The sequence below is a fragment of the Moschus berezovskii genome, chromosome 4, assembly GCF_049115385.1.
Source record: "Moschus berezovskii isolate FMDL1 chromosome 4, NW_MosBer_1.0, whole genome shotgun sequence".
NCBI lineage: Eukaryota > Metazoa > Chordata > Mammalia > Artiodactyla > Moschidae > Moschus > Moschus berezovskii.
Genome location: NC_142463.1, coordinates 68,528,507 through 68,555,807, shown reverse-complemented (window position 1 = coordinate 68,555,807; position 27,301 = coordinate 68,528,507). Strand labels below are relative to the sequence as shown.

Below are 27,301 nucleotides of genomic sequence, written 5' to 3'. Positions count from 1 at the left end.
GAAATTAATAGATCAACACTGTTACATGATGCAAACAGGTAACAGTAGAAAACAACCGAAATAAGTTCACCAAAGCTGAAAATAATTAAAGCTGAGGAAAGGTACCTGAGGGATTTATTGTACTATCCCCTTAACTTCTGTATGTTTAAAATAACAAACAATGAAATGTTACAAATTTTTATTTGAAAATTAAATTAAGTCACTGGTAATCTTAGAAAGAACAGTTTTAAAAGTATAATGTAAATGGAAGTTGGATAGCAATGACTGCGCATGAATCTTCACAATTCCCTCTTAAGTTCTCAACACACACTGACCCAGACCCCATAACTCTGAGATATTGATTTAATGAAGTACTGAAGCTCTTGCTCAAAGCACAAAATGAAATAATTTCAGACCTAAACCTCTTGAATCAAGTGTCCAGGAAAGAAGTTTGATAATCTGCAAATTTAAGAAGCATTTAGAGATATCTTTATCAGAAAAGTTTGAGAAGCCCTAATTCAAAAGGTCTTATAAGGGGCCTGGGTAGCTTTTAATTGACTTTAACTTCACAGGGATTCTGATCATACACCTCCTATTGGGAAATGCTAGACTAAAGAGTGAGTAATGTACAGGAACTAAAGAGCACAAGGCAGGGTAAACCACCCTTTCAAGCATGATGGTAAGAGAAGAGATAAGAAGGGCTAACGTCGAGGAAAAGTTCAGTCATTTTTAGTTTAAGAAACGCATAAACATGTCTCTTTGGGATAAATGGGGGGAAAATTCAGATGAAAATAAGGAGATAACCGATGAAACAGAACACAGATGAAGCACAAAGAATATTTTCCTTCACATATAACAATGAGAAAAAATATACATAATTCTAAAGTAGAAAGGAGAAAAGTTAACAAGTTCACATCCAGTGGTCTTCAATTTCCCAGAGCGAGAGAAGAGATAAGAATATGGTAAGTGAAGGGAGTAAGAATAAAACCTGGATATGTGAAGAGTGAAAAGTTTGAAACAGTCACTACAGAAAGCACATTACATTGATTGACAGCAAGTAAAATTATTGTGAACTGCAGTGAAATCTGGCAAACATAGTACTGGCACAATTCCATGATATTTTTAACACAAAAGATAGTTAGTAAACCTAACCATAAATGGTAAGCAGTAGAAAAATTAAGAAAAGAGTTTTAGAATGGCAGCACTGCACTGTTACAAGGGCTGACCACGAGTGTCCAGGCCAGAGTGAAGGCAGAACAACATATATAAGTGGAGAGCTGGGAGAAACTGATGAACTGATTATTTCACAGGACAAAGATTTTAAAAGGTATTTTGTCATTCTAAGCACTTAAAGATTAACGTTTTTTTAAAGCCATGACCAGAGCTGATTATGAGCAGAAGTTTTCTGTGGACTCTAGAACAGCAAGAAACAGAGCAGACAGCACTGCTGGACAAAAAATGCCAAAGAGCATCTCTGAGTAATACCAGTGCTTCTTGAATTTTAACATGCATATAAATCAACTACAATTTTTTTTTAAATGAAGATTCTTATTCAATAGGCCTGGATATGAATTGATACTCTGCATGTCTAAAGAGCCTCCAGGGTGATGTCAATGCTGCTGATCCTTGGATCACATGGAGTAACAAGGTTCTAGAAGATTCTCAGTTAAGGTACCTTCTCCACAGTATGCACATGAGGCAAGATATTCCAACATCTCCCATTCCATGAAGTGACTCTAAAGTGTAGCTTGAAAACCCTACACAGAAATTCTACTTTGTATTCTTTTCTCATTACAAATAACCTTCATACATCATTAGAAACAATTAACCTCTCAAGTTTGTGATATAGCAAGGATAATAAAAATCTAATCTTTCTTAATTTAGCTATGATGCTTTAATCTTTTTGACACCATATCTCCAACAAAATATGATTTCAAATTAGGGCTGTATTCACCTTTTAAAAATGGTGTCAAGAGTGCAGTAAACAGTGCCAAATAGAATAATCAGAAAATAGGGCCTTCTGGAACAAGCAGAAAGAACTGAGATTTATTCAGCTTGGAAGTCATCTGGTTGAGGAATAATATGTAAAGGAGGATCACTGGAATAATATATGGCAAAATCCTGAGAAGCAGTAGGCCAGGCATACCTACCTAATTGTTCACCTCTGAGTTTCCTAACAGAACCAAACCTCCTTCCTTCTGGTTTTGTGATGCTATGAGCAGGAACTTTGTTTCTGAAGCAAAGTATCTGAACTTCCTGCTTCCCATCCAAGTGTCATCCAGGAATGACTTACCCAACTGGTATGCTTAGAAGAAGAAATACCAATTGGATAGGTCATTCCTCTTTGCAATTCCCTTCACTAGGAACAACCAAGAGGGGACAGAAGGGATACACTTGGGCATGAAGACCCTCTTTTGTGTCTCCTAAGCAACGGAAAGGGTGCATTCTAATCTGCTCTGTCATGTGGTCGACTCAGCGAATCCTACTGCTGTCCAGCTAAAGCAGTCACAGAAGTTGGAGGGAGGTAAGTCTATCTAGGAGTGAAATACTAGAAAGTCCACAGTAACTAAGACACATCATCCAAGTCACCCCTAAAAAAAAAAAAATCAAGGATAAAGCTGATATTTGGGTCTTCTATCAAGATTCTTGTGTATCTCTCAAATGACCCAGAGCTAGAAAGGGAATGAGAAAGGAATGGTGTCTTGCTCCTGTCCCCCAACAAATCCCAACAACTAGGAAAAAGGACATTTTACCTGTATGTATGATATCAAGTAAAATTCTCCTAATTTTGTGCTATATTAAATATCACAAAGAGTTACCATGCTATATTTAACTGTTACAACATTACAATATAACCCAGGTTTTGCTCTCAAGTCTTACCTTAATAAAACGTTCGTATCGTGCCTTCACTATTGGATTATTTAAAATGCTTGTAGCAGTCAAGACACTCTCTCTTTTTATTTGTTCCTTATAAGCCTATGAAAAAACAGAACACACTGAGACACTTGAAAACGACGCCATGAAAAATATTTCCTTAACTAAAATGACTGCATGCTCAAATTCTTAGAATTAAATGACTTAATTTCTGGCAAATAAAGCTATAGAACAACAAAAGCTATTCTGACTATAATCTAAATGATCTATGAATTAAAACAATGAAGATTCAAAAAGCCAGTGAACTTCAACAAAAAACACCCAGTCACTAAATACTCTCTAAGTCCAAGTCTACTAAACAGTTGCTTTCTCTCCTATCTATTCTAGAGCTACCTTCCCCAGCCCCAGCTACTCCAACTATTAATTTTCATGCTATCAAGCCTTTAATACTTGAATTTTTAAATTTGCTTTTCAAACAAATTTCTCACAAAATAAATATTTTTATTTGAAATAAATTTGACTAAATAAAACTAACCAACATAGGAGCAAAATCATACTAATCAAGAAGAAAATAGTAAAAGTTTCCTAGAATTTCTGAGCAAATTCTAGTAAAAATGTAACAATAGAAAGTAACTGGCTTTTTATTTTTCCCAGTCATCAAAAAACAAGTCTTTCATTTTTGTTCTAAAATACACAAACACACACTCATGAAACAATTTTGCACCACCTTTAAAAAATGTTAACAATTAAAAAAAAGCAGTTCAATAACAGCTATGATTTCGTGAATACATACCATGTGCCAGGTACTACTTTAGATGCCTTTTACATTTTAATTAAACTAATCCTTAATCAATCACATAAGATTTATCCATCCTCATTTTATAGATAAGGAAAAGAAAAGTTTATTACTTGCTTAACATATGTAGGTACTGAACCAGGATTCACAGAAGTCTTGCTCTGGAGCCCACAATACTACACTTCACCACTATACTATACTGCCTCTCTAAGTATCTTTACAGTAAGTCACTCATGAGATCAACTGGATTGTACACAAGTAGGTAGGTGTGAAACAATAGCCTTTAAAGGGCAATAAGGGATTAAATAAATAATTCAATGACTTCATTAAGGTAGATTAAAACTGACCTGCTTTCCTTTGATATGATCAGGAGACTTTAAGTGCTGCTGAACTGAGCTATGTAAAGCAGGGATATACACACTGCAAGCACTGCAGTGAACAGTCTCTACTTTCATCATGTGATCATCTGCAGTAACACCTACAAAAGAAATGTAACTATTAATAAGAAAAGCAATGATTCATATACTTCTGACAAATCAAGTTTTCACTATTTCATTTCCATTATGATTTATACTTCTTCCAAAAAAAAGGATTGAGCTATTCTACCATATCTCATAAATCTTCACAGATTAAAAACGATATGGATAATTATTTGTTTTCATACTTTATTCAAAATTCCACATGGTATTTAGTTGCAATGAGCAGCTTCAGAATGCACGCAACAAACCTAATAAATTTTCTCTTCATTTTTGTTATGAATATTTTCCTTGTTATGGCTGCTTAGATACACACATCAATTAAAAGTGGACATTTAATTTCTAAATACATGAGGTTTTTAAAGTATCTTTGATCTTAACCTCTCATTTTGATACTAATCTTTTTATTAATTTCTCATTTAAATGCTTTCTTCTCTACAATCATCACCTGTGTTTTTTCAGCCTGTGAACTTTATTGAGGCTTTCAATAGCTTAGTCAAAGATCTCTCTTGGTAAATGTCACACTGCACTTTAAAATATGTAGGTTATTTTCAATTTTCTTTTGATACTGAATCCCATGGATGGAGGAGCCTGGTAGGCTGCAGTCCATGGGGTCGCTAACTGAGCGACTTCACTTTCACTTTCACACATTGGAGAAGGAAATGGCAACCCACTCCAGTGTTCTTGCCTGGAGAACCCCAGGGAAGGGGGAGCCTGGTAGGCTTCCATCTATGGGGTCACACAGAGTCGGACACGACTGAAGTGACTTAGCAGCAGCAGCAACATAACTCCACAGTGACAGGAGAACAGACTAGGATTTCAATACCTTTAGACTACGACATTTTTACCCCTTGTTTTATGTCCTTGGCTTTGTTTCAGTGTCTTCTGGTTTACAGTCTACGGGAACTAAACAGAATTTGTATCCTGCTGTTATGTGAAAATTGCATAAATCTTAATTATGTTGAATTGGTTCATTGGGCTTTTCAGGTCTACTGCTACTGCTGCTGCTAAGTCACTTCAGTCGTGTCCAACTCTGTGCAACCCCATAGATGGCAGCCCACTAGGCTCCCCCATCCCTGGGATTCTCCAGGCAAGAACACTGGAGTGGGTCGCCATTTCCTTCTCCAATGCATGAAAGTGAAAAGTGAAAGTGAAGTCGTGTCTGACTCTTAGCGACCCCATGGACTATAGCCTACCAGGCTCCTCCATCCATGGACTATAGCCTACCAGGCTCCTCCATCCATGGGAGTTTCCAGGCAAGAGTACTGGAGTGGCTGCCATTGCCTTCTCCATCAGGTCTACTATATCATTCTAATTTTCTACCTATTCATTCTATTAATATTTGAGAGTTTGATACTGAAACATCAACCAAAAAAACTTAATTTATCTACTTAAAAAAAAATTGTAATATACAGTGGAACTATGTATAACTTTGCTCTGCATTTTACAAGTCTCCTGTAAATGTGTATTATACTTTTATAATTTAAAAAATAAAGTTAAAAAACTATATGGATAAAAGATTAAAATTATAAAGTATAATTACATTATATTTCCTACTCATACAATGATTTTCTGAGGCCTGTAAGTTCAACCCCCAAAAATATAATATAAAAATGTTGATTCTGTAGTAAAATAAGAATTTTCATGCTTATGAATGTGGGTGGGTAGAGACGGGAAAAAGAAGTCAAAATTGGATTCATAAAAGACAAAAGTATATGTTAGATCTTAAAAACGGTGATTGAGGGTTATTACAAGTGAAGGCTACTTTATATGTTTTTAAAACCTACTTTATTTGTTGATTTCTACACATCTCAATGGAAAGAAAATAACAGCTTTGGCTCCCAGGCTTATCACTGAATCTCTGGTTCCTTGGAACAGTGCCAGCCACGTAACAGGACTTTAGTAAATGTGTTAAATATATTAAATTAGTAAGTTATATGGCGAAGGCAATGGCAACCCACTCCAGTACTTTTGCCTGGAAAATCCCATGGACGGAGGAGCCTGGTAGGCTGCAGTCCACGGGGTCGCTACGCTAGGAGTCAGACATGACTAAGCGACTTCACTTTCACTTTTCACTTTCATGCACTGGAGAAGGAAATGACAACTCACTCCAGTGTTCTTGCCTGGAAAATCCCAGGGACAGAGGAGCCTGGTGGGCTTCCGTCTATGGGGTCACACAGAGTCAGACACAACTGAAGTGACTTAGCAGCAGCAGTGGCAGCAAGTCATATGTAGGTTCACAGGAATTTTCTTTAAATGCTGTATATGAAAAACTGTTAGGAACACACTAGTTTCCTTAGAATTATATCATTTTTAAAGAATCATGTATTTTTTTATGTTGAGAAAAATGGATTTGGCTCTTCCTTGAGCAACTGAATTTATCATGACATTTGATTAAGAAAACAATAGATAACATGCAGCTTCAACTAAATAAAAAGATCTGCATGATCTTTCACATTTCATTCTTGACGTATTACTGTAAGGTACTATACAGTGACCGTCTGTATCTGCTGGTTCCAGTTCTGCAGATTCAACCAACCATGGACAAAAAATATTGACAAAAAGAAAAAAACTTCTAAAAAGTTCCAAAATATCAAAAATCCACACTGACAATTATTTACATTAAGTATCATAAGTAATCTAGAGATGATATAAGAAATATGGCAGAAACAAAACAATACTGTAATTATTCTCCAATCAAAAATAAATAAATTTAAAATAAAATTGAAGAAAATGTCCAAAAAATAAAGTATATAAGAAGACATGCATGCTTTATATGCAAATACTACACCCATTTTATATAAGGGACTTGAGCGTCACAGATTTTGGTATCTGCAGGAAGGTCCTAGAACCAACCTCTGTCAGACCCAGAGAGACAGCTGTCTATGCAAAGGAAAGATCTAAGAGAAAATGCCACTTTCTGGGAACTATAAGTAATTCAGTATTGCTGGGGCATAGACTAAAGAAGGAACAAAGGGGAAAAGAGCAGGGCCAAGATCATGAAGAGCTTTGTATACCATGCCCAGGAATTTGAACTTTATTCTGTGGAGGATGTAGAAGCCACTTTATTACTTAAATGCTTCAAGTAATAAAATCATGTAGTAGAATAAGAGATAAGACTGAAAGGAAGGAAACTAATTAGAAAAGTAGAACACAGAAAGATTTTAACAAATTCATTCATTTTAAAAGATGTAAAGAAAAAAGACTTGGCACATATTCAAAAGATAGAATCGACAGAACAAAATACTACAGACATAGTAAAGCAAATGTAAGTACTAAGATTAACTGCACAGTTCTGGCATTGATGGGGCCACTTTCCAAGATAAATGAAGGAGATACATGTTAAGTTTTGTCTTGTTTTCTTCATGGAGTGGGGGATACTCAAGGGAAGGATAAATACTTTAGTATGTTCAATTTGTGAGACTGCTAAAGAGAGATGTCAGTAGGCAGTTAGATGCAGGAGACTGGAGTTCAGAAGAGAGATCTGTGCTGGAGATATAGATCTATAAATAATCAACATATAGATGTTGATTTAAATTCTGTATATAAATTAATTTATCAGAAAGAAATATAAAGAGAAATGTTAATGGGACTGACAGAATACTGAAAAATATCAACTTCTAAAAGCTGAGTAGAGAAAGAAAAGCACCAAGAGTAAAAATGACAAGGGAGTAAAGAGAGGCAGTGAGTACCACAGAAACCAAGGGAGGAAACAGATTCACAAATAATAGAGCTATCAGTGGAAAACGTTGCCGAATATAGCTGAAGTTGGTGTTGGTCTGCTCCATCACAGCAGTTTCAGTACACTAATGACAGCAGAAACGTGTCCACTGTGGGCAAAGTAGTAAGTGAGAATGAAGAAACGGAGACAGTGAGGACTATTAGAGAAGTGTGGCTGTTTAAAGAGAAAGGCAGGTTTTAGAGGAATTAGTGTCTATGTTTTTCTTTTTCTTTAGGTCTTTTTTGTTTGTTTAATTAAGTGTATAGGCTTCAGAGACAGAATCAAAAGACAAGGAAAGACTGAAAAACAGACGAGAAGAATTCACGATTTAAGCAGAAGTCTTTAAGGAGATGAGAAGGAATAAGATAGATGACATATAGAAGTACAGGCAGCCCTCTGTATCCATGGCTTCTGCATCTACACATACTGGAAAACCAACTATGGGCCTTGAGTATCTGCATATTCTGATACCTCAAGCAGGTCCTGAAACCTCTTTCTCTCAGATACCTAGGGATGACTGTATCTTTCAGTAGAGGCAAAGCTGTTACTTTCTCTATGAAAGAAATGAAGCAAAAGACGTAAGAGAAGGTAGTGATAAACTTGTAAGCATAAGAACAGGAATCAAAGGAGTTCATTTCTGATGAACCACTCAGGCCTACCATATATGACTATGTACTGGATCACTCTAACGGCATCATTTACAATGAAATAGGTTATGGTATATAAAATATATATGTAAATTTCTAAATCAATTTGTTAACTTACCTTCCATTACATCCTTTTCTATTATTTTGACTGCTTCTGTTTGATTATTTGTCTGCTGCTTACGAATAGATGTTTTCTTGAATTTATTTACCATACATTCCTAGAAAACAAAATAGAATCCAAAAAGTTTTTAGTGAATACGGAGTATAGGCCCAGTACCATGCTTGGCCTGTGAAAAATAATAGTACCTGTTACGTAAGAACGGGTAAATGTTTTCAAGGAGCTTACAATCTAATTGAAAGGACTATAATGAAGTACCAAGAAACTACAAAACTACTTTTCAAGATGTATTAATATTTTAGTCATATATATATAGATAGATCAAAGACAGCTGGAATAGGCAAGAGATTTCAGAGCAAGTGAATACTTAAGTCCTAAATGACAGGAACCAGTTAAACAAAATTACAGAAAGAAATTTAATTAAGGTACACAATTCTCCAAGGATACAGGATCACTGTACTTCTAACCTTCTAACAATTCCATCTCTTTTGCCCAAATTAATTACAAGTACGTTTAGCAGTCCAGCTTCAGCCCTGGCCCAAACTATCCTACCCTTCTCCAAGTCACTTCTACTTACACTATCACTCAGGGCTCTTCTACTTAATAGTGTCATCTGCGTGTGCGTGTGTTTGATTTCCAATTACTGTTAGTTCACTAAAGGGAATGTCTGTGTCTTCAGTGTCTTCAGGTGCTGTGCCTGAATCGCACCTACTCTTAAGTACTCAAGAAAAACTGTTGAACTGATGACCACATTCTGATAAAGGACGCTAAACAAACAGGCTCTCTGGCTCTGAATTCAATTCAGACTTCCATTTATTGAAAGTCACTAAACTGCTCTGAGCATAATCTTTTAGGATAAAGACAAATTGGTATAAGATTGAAATGAAATATGAAGAAAAATACCCAGCACAACACCAGGTATGTAGAAGACTGTTAATAGACGATAGCTGATTTGGTATCAATAAACAGCTGTTAAAGGAATTCTCCTGACACATCTGTCAGAAACTTCTGTAAAAAATGTAAAATGTACTCTCAAATCACAAATCTACAATCTATGAAAGAGGAATTCACATCTACTTCTAAGCTAATTTTAACACAACCTTTTTTAAGTGAACAGTAAATTGAATTCTTAGAAATATAAAACAGGAGAACTATGGGTAACAATGAAAATATAAGAAATTCAAATGTCAGATCAAGTGCCTCTCACTTCAAAAATAACTACTTACATGCAAAAATTCCATAACCACTTTATCAAATTTGGTTTGTTTTTGAATATGATCTAATGTTTCCTGATGTGAAGGACTTTCCAGATGGAGTTCAATATCTTTTTCTTCAAATGTTCGAAATTTACAAAATGAACATGTGAATGCCATTCTGTAAAGGGAAAAAAGTTTTTCTTTAAATATTACCTTATTTACTTAGAAAGCATACATAAGACTATACCAATGAAATCAATTTACCAGCATAAATGATTTCTTCTCTTCCAAGTAATGGTTGATTTAAATTTAGCTCAAGTCAGAAAAAAATAACATTTTAAGTACCTGTCTGGACAACACTATCATTATACTGATTGGCATTTCTGGACCACATCGGAGTTACTGGGTATGAAAACAGAATCAGTGGATCTATTTCATCTAACCCTAACTATCCACTTCAAGTCTAGATCAGAAAGCCAAAGCAAACTTCAAGCAGTATCAAGTTCCAAAGTTCCACCAACGTTACACTCTTCTATCTTCAAGCTTCCAAATCACTGAAGTAGAAACAAAGGTAGGTGGGACACCAGAAAACCATAATTCACTCTATTAGAGCTCTCAGATGATCAAAAATCACTTCAGGATGACTAACAGTCCTGAACTGGACATATGCACTCATTGAAAAGCTCAAGAGTCACTCCAGAATGAATTTTCCCTTTTCTCCCATTTAATTATTCTTACCTCATATATCCCTGTTACTTTTCTTCAAATTATGACAATAGTCTCTTAATGGGTTTCTGTATCTTGAGTCTCCATTTTCCAACTAATTCCTTAGAGTACTATTATATTTTTCTGAGTAAGAGTATAGAATCTGAAATCTAGTGGGTTTATTTCTTAGCACCCTTATGTGACTTTAGGCAACTTAAATTCCCTGGGCCTTAGTTTTCTAATCTTAACGAGGTGAGAACCCTCACAGAGCATCCTCACATTTTGGTCTTCCAAGGGGTTGGGGATGTGGAGGCTGTGTAGAAGGGGTGGTGATCCTAGAACCAATTCTCTGTGCATATCAAGGGATGACTGTAAATATCAAAAAATCAAAATCATTTCTATATATCTTTGATCATTCCTTTTCATTTGACTCTCAGGAATTTTTTCACATCCCAATTAATTTATCTGCCTTTTCTAAGAAACATGTTTAGGTGTTTTTTTGTTTCATTTGATGCTTAAACATAGTATTTTATTGATTCTAAGACATATTTTTCCTGATTGCATTTCTGAAATCAGCCTGTATCATAAAATTAATGAAACATCTATCTCTTTTGGCCAAATAGATTATTGCTTGTGCACATAGAAAAACCAGGAATTCTAGTTGTAAAATCTATATAGAGTGATTGTCAGTGACTTAAAAGTCTCAAGGACAGTGATAAAGCATTCTTGAGGAGCAAACAGTTATGGAGGAGGTGGACAGTAGCAAACTGAACATATCTGTCAATATCCTTGAGACAGGTATCAAACATAGGCTAACTCTATATAACTGCAGATAATTGTAATACCAGGTTAAAACACCAACAATAATAATCTTTTTAAAAATACAATATTTTTTAAAATTTTATTTTTAAAATCTTTTTAAAAATATTGTATAAGTTTAAGATGTACAACATAATTACTTGATAAATGTATATATTATGAAATGATGAGCACTATGAGTTTAGTTACTGTCCAGCACCTCATTAGTTGTAATTTTTTTCTTGTGATGAGAACCTTGAAGATCTACTCTCTCAGCAATTTCAAATATATAATACAGTATTGTTAACAACAGTCATCATCTGTACAATATATCCCCAGAACTTATTTATCATATAATGGAAGTTTGTACCTTTTGGCCATCTTTACTCAATTTTCCCACCCTCAAATCCTAGAAACAGTTTTTTAGTGAGTCCAATTTTCTGACTCTAAGCACAAACCTGTATCCATCTCCGTATTTCTCACTGTTTTTTTCTCTTCTGCGTCTTTGTTTCTCTCGCCGAGCTTCAATTCGCCGCTTTTCTTCTTCTTCATTTTTAGGGTCAGTTTTTGCTAGGGGATCAGACAAAAAAGTTAAAACTAAAAATCACTTCTCCATTCTCCTTTTCCAGTCCCCAATTCATAAACTACAGACAGATGATTTATTTGGTGGTCATTATCTAAACTGAACTCACCGGAAAAATCAGAGTTTGAGATTACTCAGCATTTCTGAAACTTCATTCACATGAATACCATCACCATAAATAAATATTAAGTATCTGCTATGCATAAAGTAGGATGTCTTAAAACCATATAAAATCAATACCTTAAAAATTCAATATCTAGATTATTTTTCATCATTTTATAAGAGGTTAAACATATGTTCCTATTTTATTAACCATTTTCAATATCCTCTTTCAGTTTCCCTCAAACCCTCACTCTTTGGAAAAAATTGGTTGTATATGACCTTAAACTAGAAGCAACTTCACTTTCCTTTCACATGCTAAAGCTGATAGACATTGTACCTCTATCCAAACGAGTGAATGTGATTCCTTTCCTATTGCATTTCAACAAATCATACAGTCTATATATCAGCGTAGCAAGACCTTATTTCTGAATACTCAGCGGTTATCATTCAGAATGCTCACCTCATGCCTGACAGTGAAAGCCTGATTTGACTACAGAATTTTGGTTTCATTCTTAAGTTATATATTACACTACTCTCAAGTTTTGTTAAAAAGAAAAAAAAAAAAAGTTAAGTCACATATATCTGCTTTAGTGACAAATAAGTATCTATATCAAACTTTGTAATATTTAACTATACCTGCAAAATACACCTTTGAAATCTATCCCAAGAAGATCAACTGAATTGCCTATTCTAGTAATATTTAGAGTATACAATTCAGTAAATAACAATTCATCAAGTAACAGTATAAAACTTATTCCTACTAACACACACTCTAATCAGGTTTCCAGAATACTGTTATTTTTTACTAAATAATATAGATGTCCAATGCAAAGCATGGCAGGAAAGTAGCTTTAAAAACAGTATTCAAAGTGTTACCGAGTTTTGGATTATAATTCATAATTTTGAGGAAAAAATCCAATATTTTCCATTTCAAATATATTTTTGATATGATACATTAAAATGTCTGTAATGTTATAATTATAAAAAAAAGTTGTTTTAAATAAGGATAATATAATACAAAGTAACACAAAGTTATTTTCCATTACAATCACATTGAGCTTCACCTGAAAGGTCTCTAGATTAAGACCTGCCCTGAATAAACCCTGGCTTTGCCAGTTGTTTGACCCAGGCAGCAAATTTATCTGTTCTGTTCCTGTTTTATTCAGCTGTAGAGGGGTGGTACACTACCTATACCTGAGCAGGCTGATGTGAGAATTATGTAAGCAATGCCTGCTATGCCCTTTAACACACTGCTGCCTAGTGTGCAGTAAGCATTCAGTTAGTGCTAGTTTACTAACAATTGATACAATCCTTTTGTCAAGCTGGATACATGTATTAATCCTGAAGCGATTTAAATAGAAATGAAATTCAAAGAACAAAATATACTGTCAGTATCCAAAACTATACAAAAAACATGTTTTAAAGTAGGACTTATCTAGGCCTCCTTGCTTGTTCCCTTCCACCTTCTTTTTTAAAATAATTATTTGAAGGTTATCATGACTTGTTTAGCACCTCCAATATCAAAGGAAGCAATAAATTCATCTTAACAATTAATGTATCTTATTTTTTAAACTGGATGCAAAGATGTTAGATCACAAAAATTTGAAATATTCATTCATTACAATGATCTTCACCTTGCCCAGTCCCAATAACAAGAGGTAATCCAATATTAATTCTAAAGAGGAGAGAAATTTTTAATCCCTTGTAATGTCACCTAATTTGGAAAGATTAAATACTTTTCAATCGTCAAGGCAAAAATAAAATAAATATAAAAAACAAAACCTAATTCAGTGTACAGTCAAAAATAGGTAAAGTATCTGTTGTATAGTATTTGCTATTATGTTTTCACAAAGAATGCTGAAAAAGATATTTCCTTACCTTTTATTTATGTATATTCTTGACAATTTATTTTGATCAAATGCCCTTGATTTCATTTAGATATATTACAAAGCTAAATAAAATACAGTAACAGAGAAAGTAACAATAATCCAGCTCAAATGTTTAAGATTCATTAAGAGATAATTCATACCATATGATTCACCCTTTTGAAGTATGTAATCCATTGTTTTTCAGAACATTCACAGATATGTGCAAACATCACCTTAATCAACTCTAGAACATTTTCATCACCTCACAAAGAAATCTGGTATCCTGTTATTTATTTCTCCCTATACACCCCCACAGCCCAAAGCAACCACTGATCTACTTTCTAACCCTACACTTTCAAATGAAAAGAATCACATATGTGGACTTTTGTGACTAGTTTCTTTCATTTTATTAGCCTTTTCAAGGTTCATTTAAGTTGTAGCATTTATCAGTAGTTCATCTTAAGGCTGGAAAATATTCTACTGTATGGACGAACCACATTTTAACCATTCATCCACTGATGAGCATTTGGGTGGCTTATACCTCTGATATAAACAGACGTATAAACACTCTGAATAATGATGTATGTGTATCTGTACATAAATTTTTGTGCAGACATATGTTTCCATATTTCTTGATACATACCTAACAGTGGAACTACTGGATTATATGGAAATTTGTTTAATCATTTGAGGAACTGGTTTCCAAAGTGCCTGGACCATTTTACATTTCCACCAATGGTATATGAAGATTTCTCCACATTCTTGCTAAGGCCTGTTAGAATCTTTTTGATTCTAGTCATTCAGGTAAGTAAAAGTGGTCAATCTCACATGGTCTTGATTTTATTTCCCTGCTAGCTAACTGTTGAGCACTTTTTCATGGGCTTATTGACTATATATCTTGTGGGGGAAAAAATGTCTGTTCAGATGCTTTTTTCAAATGGGCTATTTGTCTTTTTGAATTAAAAAATTCTATATATTCTAGATACAAGTCTCTTAGAGGTATAATTTGCAAATGTTTTCTCCTTCTCTGTGAGCTGTCTTTTCACTTTCGTAATGTGTCCTCTGAAGCACAAAAGTTTTTAATTTTGATAAAATCCAGTTTCATTGTTGTTTGGTCAGTAAGTTGTGTCCAACTCTTTTGCGACTCTGTGGACTGCTGCCCACCAGGCTCCCCTGTTCACGGAATTTCCCAGGTAAGAATAATGGAGTGGGTTGCCAATTTTCTTCTCCAGGGGATCTTCCTGACTGCATCTCCTGCACTGGCAGGCGGATTCTTTACTGCTGAGCCACCAGGGAAGCCCAAAGTCCAACTGACCTGGTTTTCATTTGGTTGCTCTTTTAGTGTCATATGAATTTCTTGCCAAATCCAAAGTCATGAAGACTTACTCTTGTTTTCTTCTGAGAGTTTTATAGTTCTAGCCCTTGCATTTAGGTGCTGTATGTTAGTTTGTGCATGTGGCTATCCAGTTGTTCCAACAGCGTTTGTGGAAAAGACTATTCTCTCCTCACTAAATAATTTTGACATCTTGGCTTAAAAAATAAAACATTTTACCATAGATTTATGAGTTTATCTCTGGACTCTCGATTCTATTCCATTGATCTATACGTCTGTCCTTGTGCCAGTACCACTCTGTCTTGATTACTCTGGCTTTGTAGTTAAGTTTTGAAATCATGAAGCAGTAGTCTTTCTGTTTTCTTCTTTTTTTAGGATTGTTTGACTATTGTAGGTTCCCTGCAATTCCCTATGAATTTCTGAATCAACTTGTCAATTTCTGCAAATAAGTCAGGTGACATTCTGACAGGGATTGGGCTGAATCAGTAGATCACTCTGGAGAGTATTACCATCTTAACATCAAGTCTTCTGGTCTGTGAACATTTATTTACTATCCTATTTATTTAGATCTTTAATTTCTTTAACAATGTTTTATAGTTCTCAAAGTATAAGTTTTGTACTTCTTTTGTTAAATTTATTCCTGAGTATTTAATTCTTGATGCTACCATGAATTGTTTCCTTAATTTCACTTTCAGACTGGCTCTTAACTTTTAACAATGTAAAAATGGAAGTATGATTATCTCTAAGAATAATGTCCAGAAGACAAAAGGCAAATTAATTTTCTAGAATACAAAGCTTTTCCTGGCACCAAGGACGATGAAAAATTTCTTGCCTTTGACCTCATGAAGGAGAGTCTATGTAATATAACATACTACTTCCTCAATAATTATCCAACAATAAATATAACACTCAAGAAAGGAATCAAAATCAAAATCGTGTGTAAGATCTTTTTAAAAATATAGATGTTCTGGTTCCACCCTAAGTCAAGATTTAGGGAAAAGGGGTGAATCAGGGCATGTGAATTTATATGTATCTTTTGGTAATTTTGATATCCATGACTGCAGATCTAATTTATACAACTGTAATTATTATATAATTTGTCTACATAAACATGAAAAAATTATTTAAATGCACTGAGTTAAAGAAAATAATGAAAACTGCCTTGAACCACAGCAATTATGTTTTCCAACTTACTGGGTGATTTGCTGAGGCTCATCTTCTCCACAGGTTTTGCTAGCTTGGGTTTCTTGATAAAGGTTCCACCAGGCTTATTAAATGGTTGCATCATTTTTCTCTTTATTCCTCTTGCAGCAGCAACTGTCACATTGGTGGGTTTGTTTTGATAGTCAACAACAATTCCAGGTCTATGAATGCTTCCAAAATCACTCATATGCTGCAAATTTGTGAAATCAAGAAATATTAGCACAATATCCAAAGAAAAAGTATGAATTCATATATAAATTACATTTTATCTATCTGGAATTTTTCAAATGAAAATTCCTCAGAATGTAACTAAATTTTACAAGTCCACTCTAAATACACTGAAAAGCTCTATAAATTATTACAGGAACCCAAATCCAGTGAATCAGTATTTTTATTTCCAGAAGAACAAATATGGATATTTCCTATTGTTTGATTCTTATGATTCAAAATTATTTGAGATCATAAACAACGTTATGTGCCTGTCAGAATATTACCACTTGTACAACTCTCTGACAACTCCTCTTCAGAGTTCCTAATCGATGTTTTCCCATGAAAAGACCTTAAAAGAAATCTTTACTAAAACCTGGCTTAAAACTAAGATACACAAAGAAGACCATATCTGAAGTTTGAAGTTAAAAAAGATCCAGAAATGATTTAGGATTTCTCCCTGTTGAAAAAGGGATGAGAAGGCGAGATGGAACATTAGTATGAAATAGGAGAGTTAAAGCATTAACCATGCATCAACTTCCAAGACACACTTCAGATAAAGAATTGCATCTGACGTTCCATTCACATTCTTACCTAGAGAAACATATTCTCACCCAGAAGCCCAAGAAGCAAAAGTTTACAAACGAAGAGTCATGCAACCAAACGACTCTTTGTGTCCTTTCTTCTCGTCATTAACAAAACCCACTACACCAAGAAGCCACATGTTCATACAAATTTATTCTACTAACCTCACTTTTAGAGGATAAGGATTGAGGAGTAATCTGAAGAGAAGGATCCAATGGGAATTGTACAAGTGAAGATTAAAAAGGAAAGACCTATTGGTTCATCTATTTCATTAACAGGAAGAAAGAAAGAAAAGTCCACTTTGACTAGAATGGTGGAAACAAAGTACAGGAATACCTGTTTTTCTATCATGAAAACAAAATTGGTATTTGAAGTCTCTTTGAGGAAAAAATCATTTGCCTAAAGTAATATACAGCATGGAAAACATTAAGAGTTTTCCAAATTTTCAAACTGGAGTAGATTTTCAATTTCAAAATCCAAAGCCTATTATCCCAACTATTTTCAATTAATCTACAACCATAAAGCATGGTAGAACAGCAACATACTAGTTGCTTACATTTGTATATTATGCTTAGGAATACCTATCTAACCTTAAATAAATTAAGCTTCCAGGTGATTTAAATAGTCACATCAGAAAAATCTTTATTAATTATCCATTAAAGGTGCAATGCATTTTACATAAGTAAAGAGTAACTGTTATAAATGCAAAATTTCTACACAAGTATGACAAACTATGCTGATGTACCAAAGATTAGTGAGCAGTCAAAAATGTGCCCTACTACATTTTTTTATCAGAAGCACTTTCCTCTGCAAAGAGAATATTAAGAGCAACTGACTTCAAAAAACAAACAAACAAACAAACAATTCTTACATGATGGCAAAAATACAACATTCTTTATAAAATCAAACTACATAACTCCACAATCTATGTACACTTCCTAGGAAAAATTTCTTGTCAGTCAAGTTACCTAAGAATGTAAAGGCATAACCTTTATACTACATATCCTGAAATTAAATATTTGAAGACTAGCATATTTATTCATTTAAGCAGTAATTTACAAAATATTACTTCCTGGGAAGAAGCCATAGACATGTTTCTATAGGGAGGAAATTATTTCTCAATAGTAAAACTAGTGACAGAGGTAAGACAGAACACCCAGCAATAGAACATACTGTAAGAGAGTGAGTTAGCAAAATTATACTGACCACAAATCATCTACAATCTACCACACATATCAACTTCTTCACCATGTAAACCTGGCTAAAGTACCCTCAGGTATCACCAACTGTTAGTCTCTCTTGTGTTTAATGTGAAATATGAAGCTTTGAAGAAATTCTATGTGCTGGAGTTTAGCAGCAAAGTATATACGTTTTATCATACATTGCACCTTTAACCTACTCAGAAACTCCAAAAGGGTTCATTACCTTTAAAATAATCCAAGAACTGTCCCACTAGCAAAACTGCTAGTGTTTACAAGGAAAAATGCAACTCCTTTTAACCCCTTTTAGACCAAACCTAATATCCTCACCTTTTTAATAAAGGGAGATTTAGCAAAACTATATGAACAGTCATCTCACACTGCCATGTATTTTCTGAGGGATTGGGAAAACTTTTACAGGCAACCTAAAAATTATGCTTATGACTCAACTTTTGCTTCAAAATACACTGGGATGAACAGTGTTTATTCTAGTTGAAAACCATGGTCTTGAAAGGGTTTAAAAGAGTGACTAGTGAAAAGAATCTGAAAAGATTCTGTTGTACTTACTCCTCGGCCTCGGCCTCTGCCTGTTGATGGTCCTCCAAAAGCATCATAGTTTCTGCTTCCAAACGTACTTTCAGGATAAGCAGGCGTTCCTCTCCCCCGAGAGCCTACAGGTGCAGGCTTCATATGGGGTGAAGAAAAACTGCTGTAGGAAGAGTAATTCTCTCTTCCTCTGTCCTCCATAAACCCAGGCCTCAATTTTGAACGGGAGTAAGGTGCTTCCCAGCTAGACCCGCCCTGGTTTCTACCTCCGAAAGAGTCAAGGCTATTCCGGTAGGAGCTCTCAAATCGACCACCATAACTACCTCCGAAGCGGCTTTGTTCGGGTTCATTAAAACCATAGCCAGATCTGTACAGATCTCGCCCACCCAGAGAAGACCTGGAGTCGTAAGACTCATAAGGTCCAAACCTGGAAGAGTTGCACAGTGAGGGAAAAAACAAAAGTAAGCTTACTAATGTTAGACAATTCAAAAGACAAATTATCAGATGACATTAATCAACTAAAATTCATTTATACCATACTGGTTTGCATTTCTACTTTTATTCACACTTGATTAGGGCTGGGCAGTTCAACATGAGACCAGATAGAAAGCTATCTGAGTCAGTGTTTAAATATGAATTGAGTTAAGTAACCTTAGCTTAAATATCTGCTTTTTGGCAGCTTTCTATTTTATTAGAAAAGATTTGTCTGTCATTATTTAAGCCCAGCCCTAGTCTTGGAAAAAGTCATTTGTTAAAGTTCACAGACTACTCAAACTTTCTTTGAACCCATCTCTAATACTGTAAAATACAAAATATTTACAACATTTTGGCTTTCAATAGGGACACAAATTGAAGACTACAAAGATGTAGGCTACTTGTGACACAGAAGAGATCCTTTTGCACACCCAATAATCTATATGACAAAACTGCTTCATTATGTCTACAGCAGTCAAAATTGGAAGAATTATCTGGTTATAAAATTTGACAACCTGCTAAACTTTGGTTAACGTTAATAATCAATTCTTAGTCATTTTTCACTTGTATACTAATAAATCTACAAATCTAGAAGAATAAGCACATAAAACAGAACATAAAAGACCACCAATATATACCCTTTGCATATGAATTTTCAAGGCAGATTAGAAAGAATACATTTTATAATGTCTTCAATTATTTGAAAAATTATTCCCTATTATCACATGAAATTATCACATAAAGCTACTCTACAAAAGGGAGCACACAGTCTCCTCAAGGTTTTAATAGAGTCAACAGAAGAAACAAATGATACTTCTCACCAAAGCATGGATTACAAAAGTTGCTTATCTCACAACATAAGTTTTATAAAGGCCCACAATTACATGAGATAAATTATAACATCTACATAGTTCACACACATTACATTTACAATGTAACAAGGCAGCAACTGATGAGGTAAAATATTTAAACATGTTACATTACTTCAATTATTTATTTATCACTAAATAGAAGGCACTTTACTTCTGAATCCTAGTAACCATATAAAAATCATTCCTCTTTTCAACTACATTTTTCAAAACATCTATCACATAAGCAAAATTGTTCTATCTATTTTCCTGATTTTTCTCTACTATAAACCATAATGGCACACTTAAGCAGAAAAAAGGAAAGTAAGCATCATTAAATCCATCCTTAAGGAAACCGGATCCTTCAATTTATGAAGAAGGACAATACTTTCAAGAAGTATCCTAACTAGTTTTACTTATATCAATATTTAGTAGGAATCTGCACTTCAAAAATCTCTGCGCCTCCTTGGCCTAAAATGTGGTCAACCCTAAAGCCGACAGCAGTTCAGCTAGGTTTAAGCTTTACACAGCATCAACAATGAAACATAAGTACAATCAAAACTGTACTGCATTAAAATAAACAAAGATATTGTACTCATTCATGACTTTAATATAAAGCTCCTAGTCTGGACCACAGGTGTTTCTGGCATAAGTAGAACCTGCCAATAAATAACCTAAATATGATTTAAAGAATATTTTTATTATCAAAATGTGCTCCTGTAACTCACATTAAAACTAAAATAAAAAGGATAACTATCTTAAATGTTTCTTACAAACTGAGTGCTGCTAGACAGGTTCAGTTAACTTCATTCTAGTCAAAGACTGCTTTGCTACTCTATTAAAGCACTCCACATTAGTAAATAAATTTTTGAAAAATTGCAAGAAAAAAGCTTCACAAATAATATTTCCAATGATATTTTTATATCATTTGTTTAGGGCATTTTGACTGACAAGGAGTTAAAAAAAACCACTGCTAAAGACAGAAAATCTCACTCTAGTATAATGAAATAATGGTTTTCCTGAGGTTTTCCTAAAGTAATGCCTGCCAATGATGTTGAGACAGTTTTTATAACCATTAACACCTTTAAACATTTAAGGTGATTATTCAGTTCTAAATATAGTTTAAGTATCATAACATGCCTAAAGAATACTTAAATTATCTAGAATCTTATAGTCATCTACTTATTTGGCCAAATGATGAAGCAATTTACCTGCTACCCCCACCACCACCACTGTGATTGTCCATGCCATATGACTGGTTTAGGTAGGAGTCCATGGATCTTTGACCCCCATAGGATCCATGGCCATAGTCACGATCCATCCCTATAAAGAGTTTAAAAAGAAAAAAAATTAAATGATGCTCACCTTCACTGGCACTCAAAAGAAGAATTTTTAGATAAATATCCTTGAATGTCAGACCTCCGTAAGATCCAGGGCCATAATCACGATCCATTCCTAAAAGACAGTCAATAACAAAAGGTCAGTAAAATACCATTCTCTTCAGGAATCTTTGTATAAAACACAAGATATTCATATCAGTCACCTGAAATGATCATTCATTGTTAACATTTTAGCTAAATTCACACTAAACACTGAGGGAAAAACCACACAAATTATAATCTACTGAAAAACCAGATCTGCTAATGAAACCTAATTAAAAAAAAAAGCTATCAACTAAAAAGTACTACATTAAAATTATCTTCAATTTAGCCAATATTTACACAACAAGAGTACTACCATAGGATCCTATGTCATATAATCTACTGAAAAATCAGATTTGCCAATAAGACCTGATTAAAAAAAAACTATCAACTAAAAAGTTCTAAATTAAAATTATCTTCAATTTAGCCAACATTTACGTGACTAGGATACTACCATAGGGTCCTATGTCAGGTGCTACAATGGTACATAATTAATAATTCCTATTCTCAAGAAAATAAGGCATTTAATAATGTCAAAAGGAAAAAAAATTTTATAGTATCATTTTCTGCATCTGCTGCTCCTGCTAAGTTGCTTCAGTCGTGTCTGACTCTGTGCGACCCCACAGACAGCAGCCCACCAGACTCCCCCATCCCTGGGATTCTCCAGGCAAGAACACTGGAGTGGGTTGCCATTTCCTTCTCCAATGCATGAAAGTGAAAAGTGAAAGTGAAGTCGCTCAGTCGTCTCTGACTCTTCACGACCCCATGGACTGCAGCCTACCAGGCTCCTCCGTCCATGGGATTTTCCAGGCAAGAGTACTGGAGTAGGGTGCCACTGCCTTCTTTCTGCATCTAACTCCTCTCAAAACATCTAAAAACTCAGAGGCAGTTTCATTTTAAATCTCCCCAATAGAAATTAGTTCATTCAGTAATTGAAACATATATTTTTAAAAACTAAAATCAGAGTTCCCGTGGTCATGTATGGATGTGAGAGTTGGACTGTGAAGAAAGCTGAGTGCCGAAGAATTGATGCTTTTGAACTGTGGTGCTGGAGAAGACTCTTGAGAGTCCCTTGGACTGCAAGGAGATCCAACCAGTCCATTCTAAAGGAGATCACTCCTGGGTGTTCATTGGAAGGACTGATGCTAAAGCTGAAACTCCAATACTTTGGCCACCTCATGCGAAGAGTTGACTCACTGGAAAAGACTCTGATGCTGGGAGGGATTGGGGGTGGGAGGAGACGGGGATGACAGAGAATGAGATGGCTGGATGGCATCACCGACTCGATGGACATGAGTTTGAGTGAACTCCGGGAGTTGGTGATGGACAGGGAGGCCTGGCGTGCTGTGATTCAAGGGGTCGCAGAGTCGGACACGACTGAGCGACTGAACTGAACTGAAAATCAGAGTGGGGCCATTATGTGGTACTCTGCATATAAATAATGACTCAAATATTTAAATCCTCAAATACTCTGAATAAAGGGAATGAATGTGAATTCTAGCAATGTAAACACTAAAAAAATTATAATATAATCAAAGCACCAAGTGTATTTTATTACAATTCCTGTAATTCCACCTACATCCCCACCTCTGACATGAAACACAAATACAACAAAAAAGGTAATAAAATGAGTTTACTATGATTATAAAATTGAAAAAACTTAAAAACCGTTTACAACGTGTTTCCTATAAAGTCCTTTAAAAGAATTCATTTATCACCCTCTCCAAGTTTTATGTACTAAGAGTATACACAAAGCAAGTACATTTATTTTTATTTTTTAAAAAACACTAAATTTTAATTACAATTACATAAATATTCTGGTCCTAACAACAATATCTTGCAACTTTAAACCTGAAAGCAATCTAAATGATCAAATTTAACCTTTTCATTTGATAGATTGTGGAACCAAAAAGATGAAATGATTTTCCCAAAGTCTTATAAATATCCACCACTTTAGCTTCGCACTGTTGCTTCTACATGAAATGCTTTCTCTACTGCCCAAATAGTACCTTATTGAAATTCTTTAATTTTTTAAAGTCCATCTCAAATAGTAACCCTTTTAAGAACACCTTACTGATGTTGTTTCAATTGACTATCATCTCTTTCTTTTGAATATCTGCAAAAGTCTGTAGTTTTTACACGGTGTTTATGATACTCTGCCTTATACAGTATTCTGCTATCTATGGCCTTCTTTATTTAATCTTGTTTTTTTACTGCACCACGCGGCATGCGGGGTCTTAGTTCCACAACCAGGGATCAAATCCATGCACCCTGCAGTAGATGTGTGTAGTCTTAAACCACTGGACCTCCAGCAAAGTCCTGTGACCTCACTTTAAATGTACACTAGTCTTGTGGTCAGAGTCTCTTTTTTACTAATTTTTTATGTACCCCAGGCCTGCAGGTTTCAATAGTCTGTTGACCACTAAAGTTGCCAGGACCCTTTCGGGGGATCCACAAGGTCAAACTATTTTTATAAACATTATTGATACTAATACATTATTTGTCTTTTTCACAGTGATGAAAAATTTTTTGCATTGAAGATGCAAAACCACTGGTGGGTAAAACAGTTTGTGCTATAGCACAAATCAAGGCAGTGACACCAGACCACACTAGTATTGATAGTTGTATTGCACACTTGCAGTAAAAAAATAAAATACAAAGATAATAAAAATAATAAAATAATCTTCACTTAAAGAATGTCCTTGATGAAGAAGTAAAAATTAACAATTTTATTAAATCACGACCTTTGTGTATACTTTATGATATTCTGGATAGTAAAATGGAAAGTATACATAGAGCAATTTTACTGCATATCACTGCCTAAAGTTTCATTAAGTGCCATAGTTCTCTTTAGGAAAAGCCACTGAATTAGCCATTTTTTACAAGGAATACTGTTTTTACTAAAAGGAAAGACTGACATTCAAGAACTACGGCTTTCAGACTTGAGCATCTGGCAGACACTTTCTCAAAAATGAAGTGGAACTGTCAATTCAAAAAAAACAAGTGACAGTATTTGTTGCCAAAGATAAAATTCAAGCACTCATGTGAAAATCAGAATTTAAAACTTGAGCTTGACGGTTTCCCAATACTTAAAAGGCTTTTCTGAAATTGATACTGGTATTACTGAATATATAACTTTTTAATTTCTACAAAAAAATCTGCCAATATTTGAAAAATCTGAATAACTCTATAAATCAGTATTTTTCAAATAATACCTGATATTACAGAATTACACCTCATAAAAAGATTCATTCAAAGTAAAAGGCGTACCAATGGATTTTAATGACAAAAAGTTTACCAATATACAAAAAGTACTAATGAGATATTCTAAATGTTTGTCTATACTAAGACTTCAAATCAAGTTCATATTAAGACAGCACACCTCAATTCAGACTATCCACACTGCAAGTACTCAATACTCATACATGGTTAGTGTCTACTGGCGTCTACCACATCAGATAACATAGTTCCAGACTAATAAAAGTCATTTGTCTTTAGAGTTGATAAGTATACAATAGAAGTTACTCATATCTCTCAAACAGAGGACAACTTTGACGTTAAGATGAAGACTTCAAAATAAAAAGCTTTCCTCTAAAAAGTATTAAAAAGTAATTTTAGAGTCAGGTTCAGTTAGGTATACAAAATGAAAAAACTTAAATTGCTATTTCTGCTAATTTCTATCTTCAGTCAGCAGAGGCTGCCTTTGGATACTAAATCCTTCAGTTTTTTGATTCTGTATATTTTTACTTCACTAAAGTCATAAATTACTAACATTTATTGAACACTCACCTTTCCCCAGGTACTAGAGAGTACACAAAAATTAACAGAGCTATCTTTACACAGCAACGTCTTTTGGTTTGTTGTTCATAGCACTGTCACTGATCAGTTAGTTAAAAGGGAAAAGAGCAAGTCTTTATAGGTACTGCATATAATCAGTGTTGATTACAGGGACAGAGCCTATAAGAGGACCACGATCATTTACATATAAACTATATTCTTCCAGGTTGCTGAATGAATTTAAAAATCAGTTCAAAAATAAAGGTATTAAGACTATAACATATCTTCACTGTTAACAGTAAATGAGAACAAGGATATACTGTACAACACGAGGAATACTGCAGTATTTTATAATAACTATATTATATATAACCTCTAAAAATTGTGAATCATTGTTATACACCTGACATATTTAGCATTCCATCAATTATCCCTGAATAAAATAAGAAAAGCTATTCACTCAAAATTAATCTGACATATTTTAAATCAAATCTACTCCACTGATTTGATTACACCCTTCTGGCTCAGCTGGTAAAGAATCGCAATAAAATAGACCTGGAATCAATCCCTGGGTTGGGAAGATTCCCTGGAGAAGGGAAAGGCTACCCACTCCAGTATTCTGGCCTGGAGAATTCCATGCACTACAGTCCATGGGGTTGCAAACAGTCAGACATGACTGAGCGACTTTCACTTTCACTTTTCATAAATAATAAGCTCAACAAATGTTCAGTTCAGTCGCTCAGTCGTGTCCAACTCTGCAACCCCATGAATCACAGCATGCCAGGCCTCCCTATCCATCACCAACTCCCGGAGTTCACTCAAACTCATGTCCATCAAGTCGGTGATGCCATCCAGCCATCTCATTCTCTGTCGTCCCCTTCTCCTCCCGCCTCCAATCCTTCCCAGCATCAGAGTCTTTTCCAGTGAGTCAACTCTTCGCATGAGGTGGCCAAAGTATTGGAGTTTCAGCTTTAGCATCAGTCCTTCCAGTAAACACCCAGGACTGACCTTTAGAATGGACTGGTTGGATCTCCTTGCAATGTTAAGTTCACTTATAATTAAATCACAAGAGGTGTGGAGTAGTATGAAAAAACAACTGACATGATCAAAGTAACTAACAAGTTGTGTAACACTAAGTTGTGAATGAGACCACTTTTTATCACTTCCACACTACTACCATCATGGTGCGGGCCACCAGCATATCTCACCTACATTACTGCAACATCTCCCCAGCTGCTTTTCCTGTTTTCATTTCTGCAACCTTTCTGTTCATTCTCAAGAAAATAGCTAGAAGAATTCTGTTAAAGTTAAATTATGTTCAATGCCCAGTACCTTCCAAAGGCTTCCCAACTTACTCCAAGTAAACAAGGTTTTAGATAATCTATAAGACCCTATATCAGTGGTTCTTAACCATGGGCAATTTTGACCCCCAGAGGGGGTCAAAAAATGAAAACATTGTTGGTTGTCACCAAAATGAGTAATGGGTGCTGCCTGTATCAAATGACAAGAGACCAAGAATGCTCCTAAAACATTCTACAATGCATAGGACACTCCCCCACAACAAAGAATTATCTAGTCCAAAATGTCAAGAGACAAAGTTGAGAAATCCTTCCCATTACCTCTCAACTTGACCTATTTCCACTTAATTTTAGTCTGTGATCTCCCCTTATTCACCCCACTCTAGCTATACCAGGTCCCTTGCCGTTCCAAGAGCACAACAGGTGTACACCCATTTTTGCACCTACTATTCCGACTCAGAGGTTAAAGCGTCTGCCTCCAATGCGGGAGACCCGGGTTCGATCCCTGGATCAGGAAGATCCCCTGGAGAAGGAAATGGTAACCCAC

At 34.9% G+C, this 27,301-nt stretch overlaps 1 protein-coding gene across 3 annotated transcripts in view; it reads right to left on the bottom strand.

The window, feature by feature from the left end:
• ZNF326 (zinc finger protein 326) overlaps positions 1–27,301 on the bottom strand; it is a 35,448-nt gene that overhangs the window by 2,093 nt on the left and 6,054 nt on the right. Inside the window, exons 3-11 of one of the 3 annotated variants that reach the window (XM_055401596.2) lie at positions 21,678–21,713; positions 21,470–21,581; positions 18,958–19,363; positions 16,391–16,589; positions 11,769–11,880; positions 9,838–9,985; positions 8,612–8,711; positions 3,997–4,127; positions 2,860–2,955 (exon numbers count right to left, since the gene is read on the bottom strand). In XM_055401596.2, the coding sequence (XP_055257571.1) occupies positions 2,860–2,955; positions 3,997–4,127; positions 8,612–8,711; positions 9,838–9,985; positions 11,769–11,880; positions 16,391–16,589; positions 18,958–19,363; positions 21,470–21,581; positions 21,678–21,713 (1,340 nt within the window). Of the gene's footprint in view, positions 1–2,859; positions 2,956–3,996; positions 4,128–8,611; positions 8,712–9,837; positions 9,986–11,768; positions 11,881–16,390; positions 16,590–18,957; positions 19,364–21,469; positions 21,582–21,623; positions 21,714–27,301 lie in introns of those variants that run through there. The other 2 variants (XM_088835471.1, XM_088835472.1) reach the window with 2 other exon arrangements.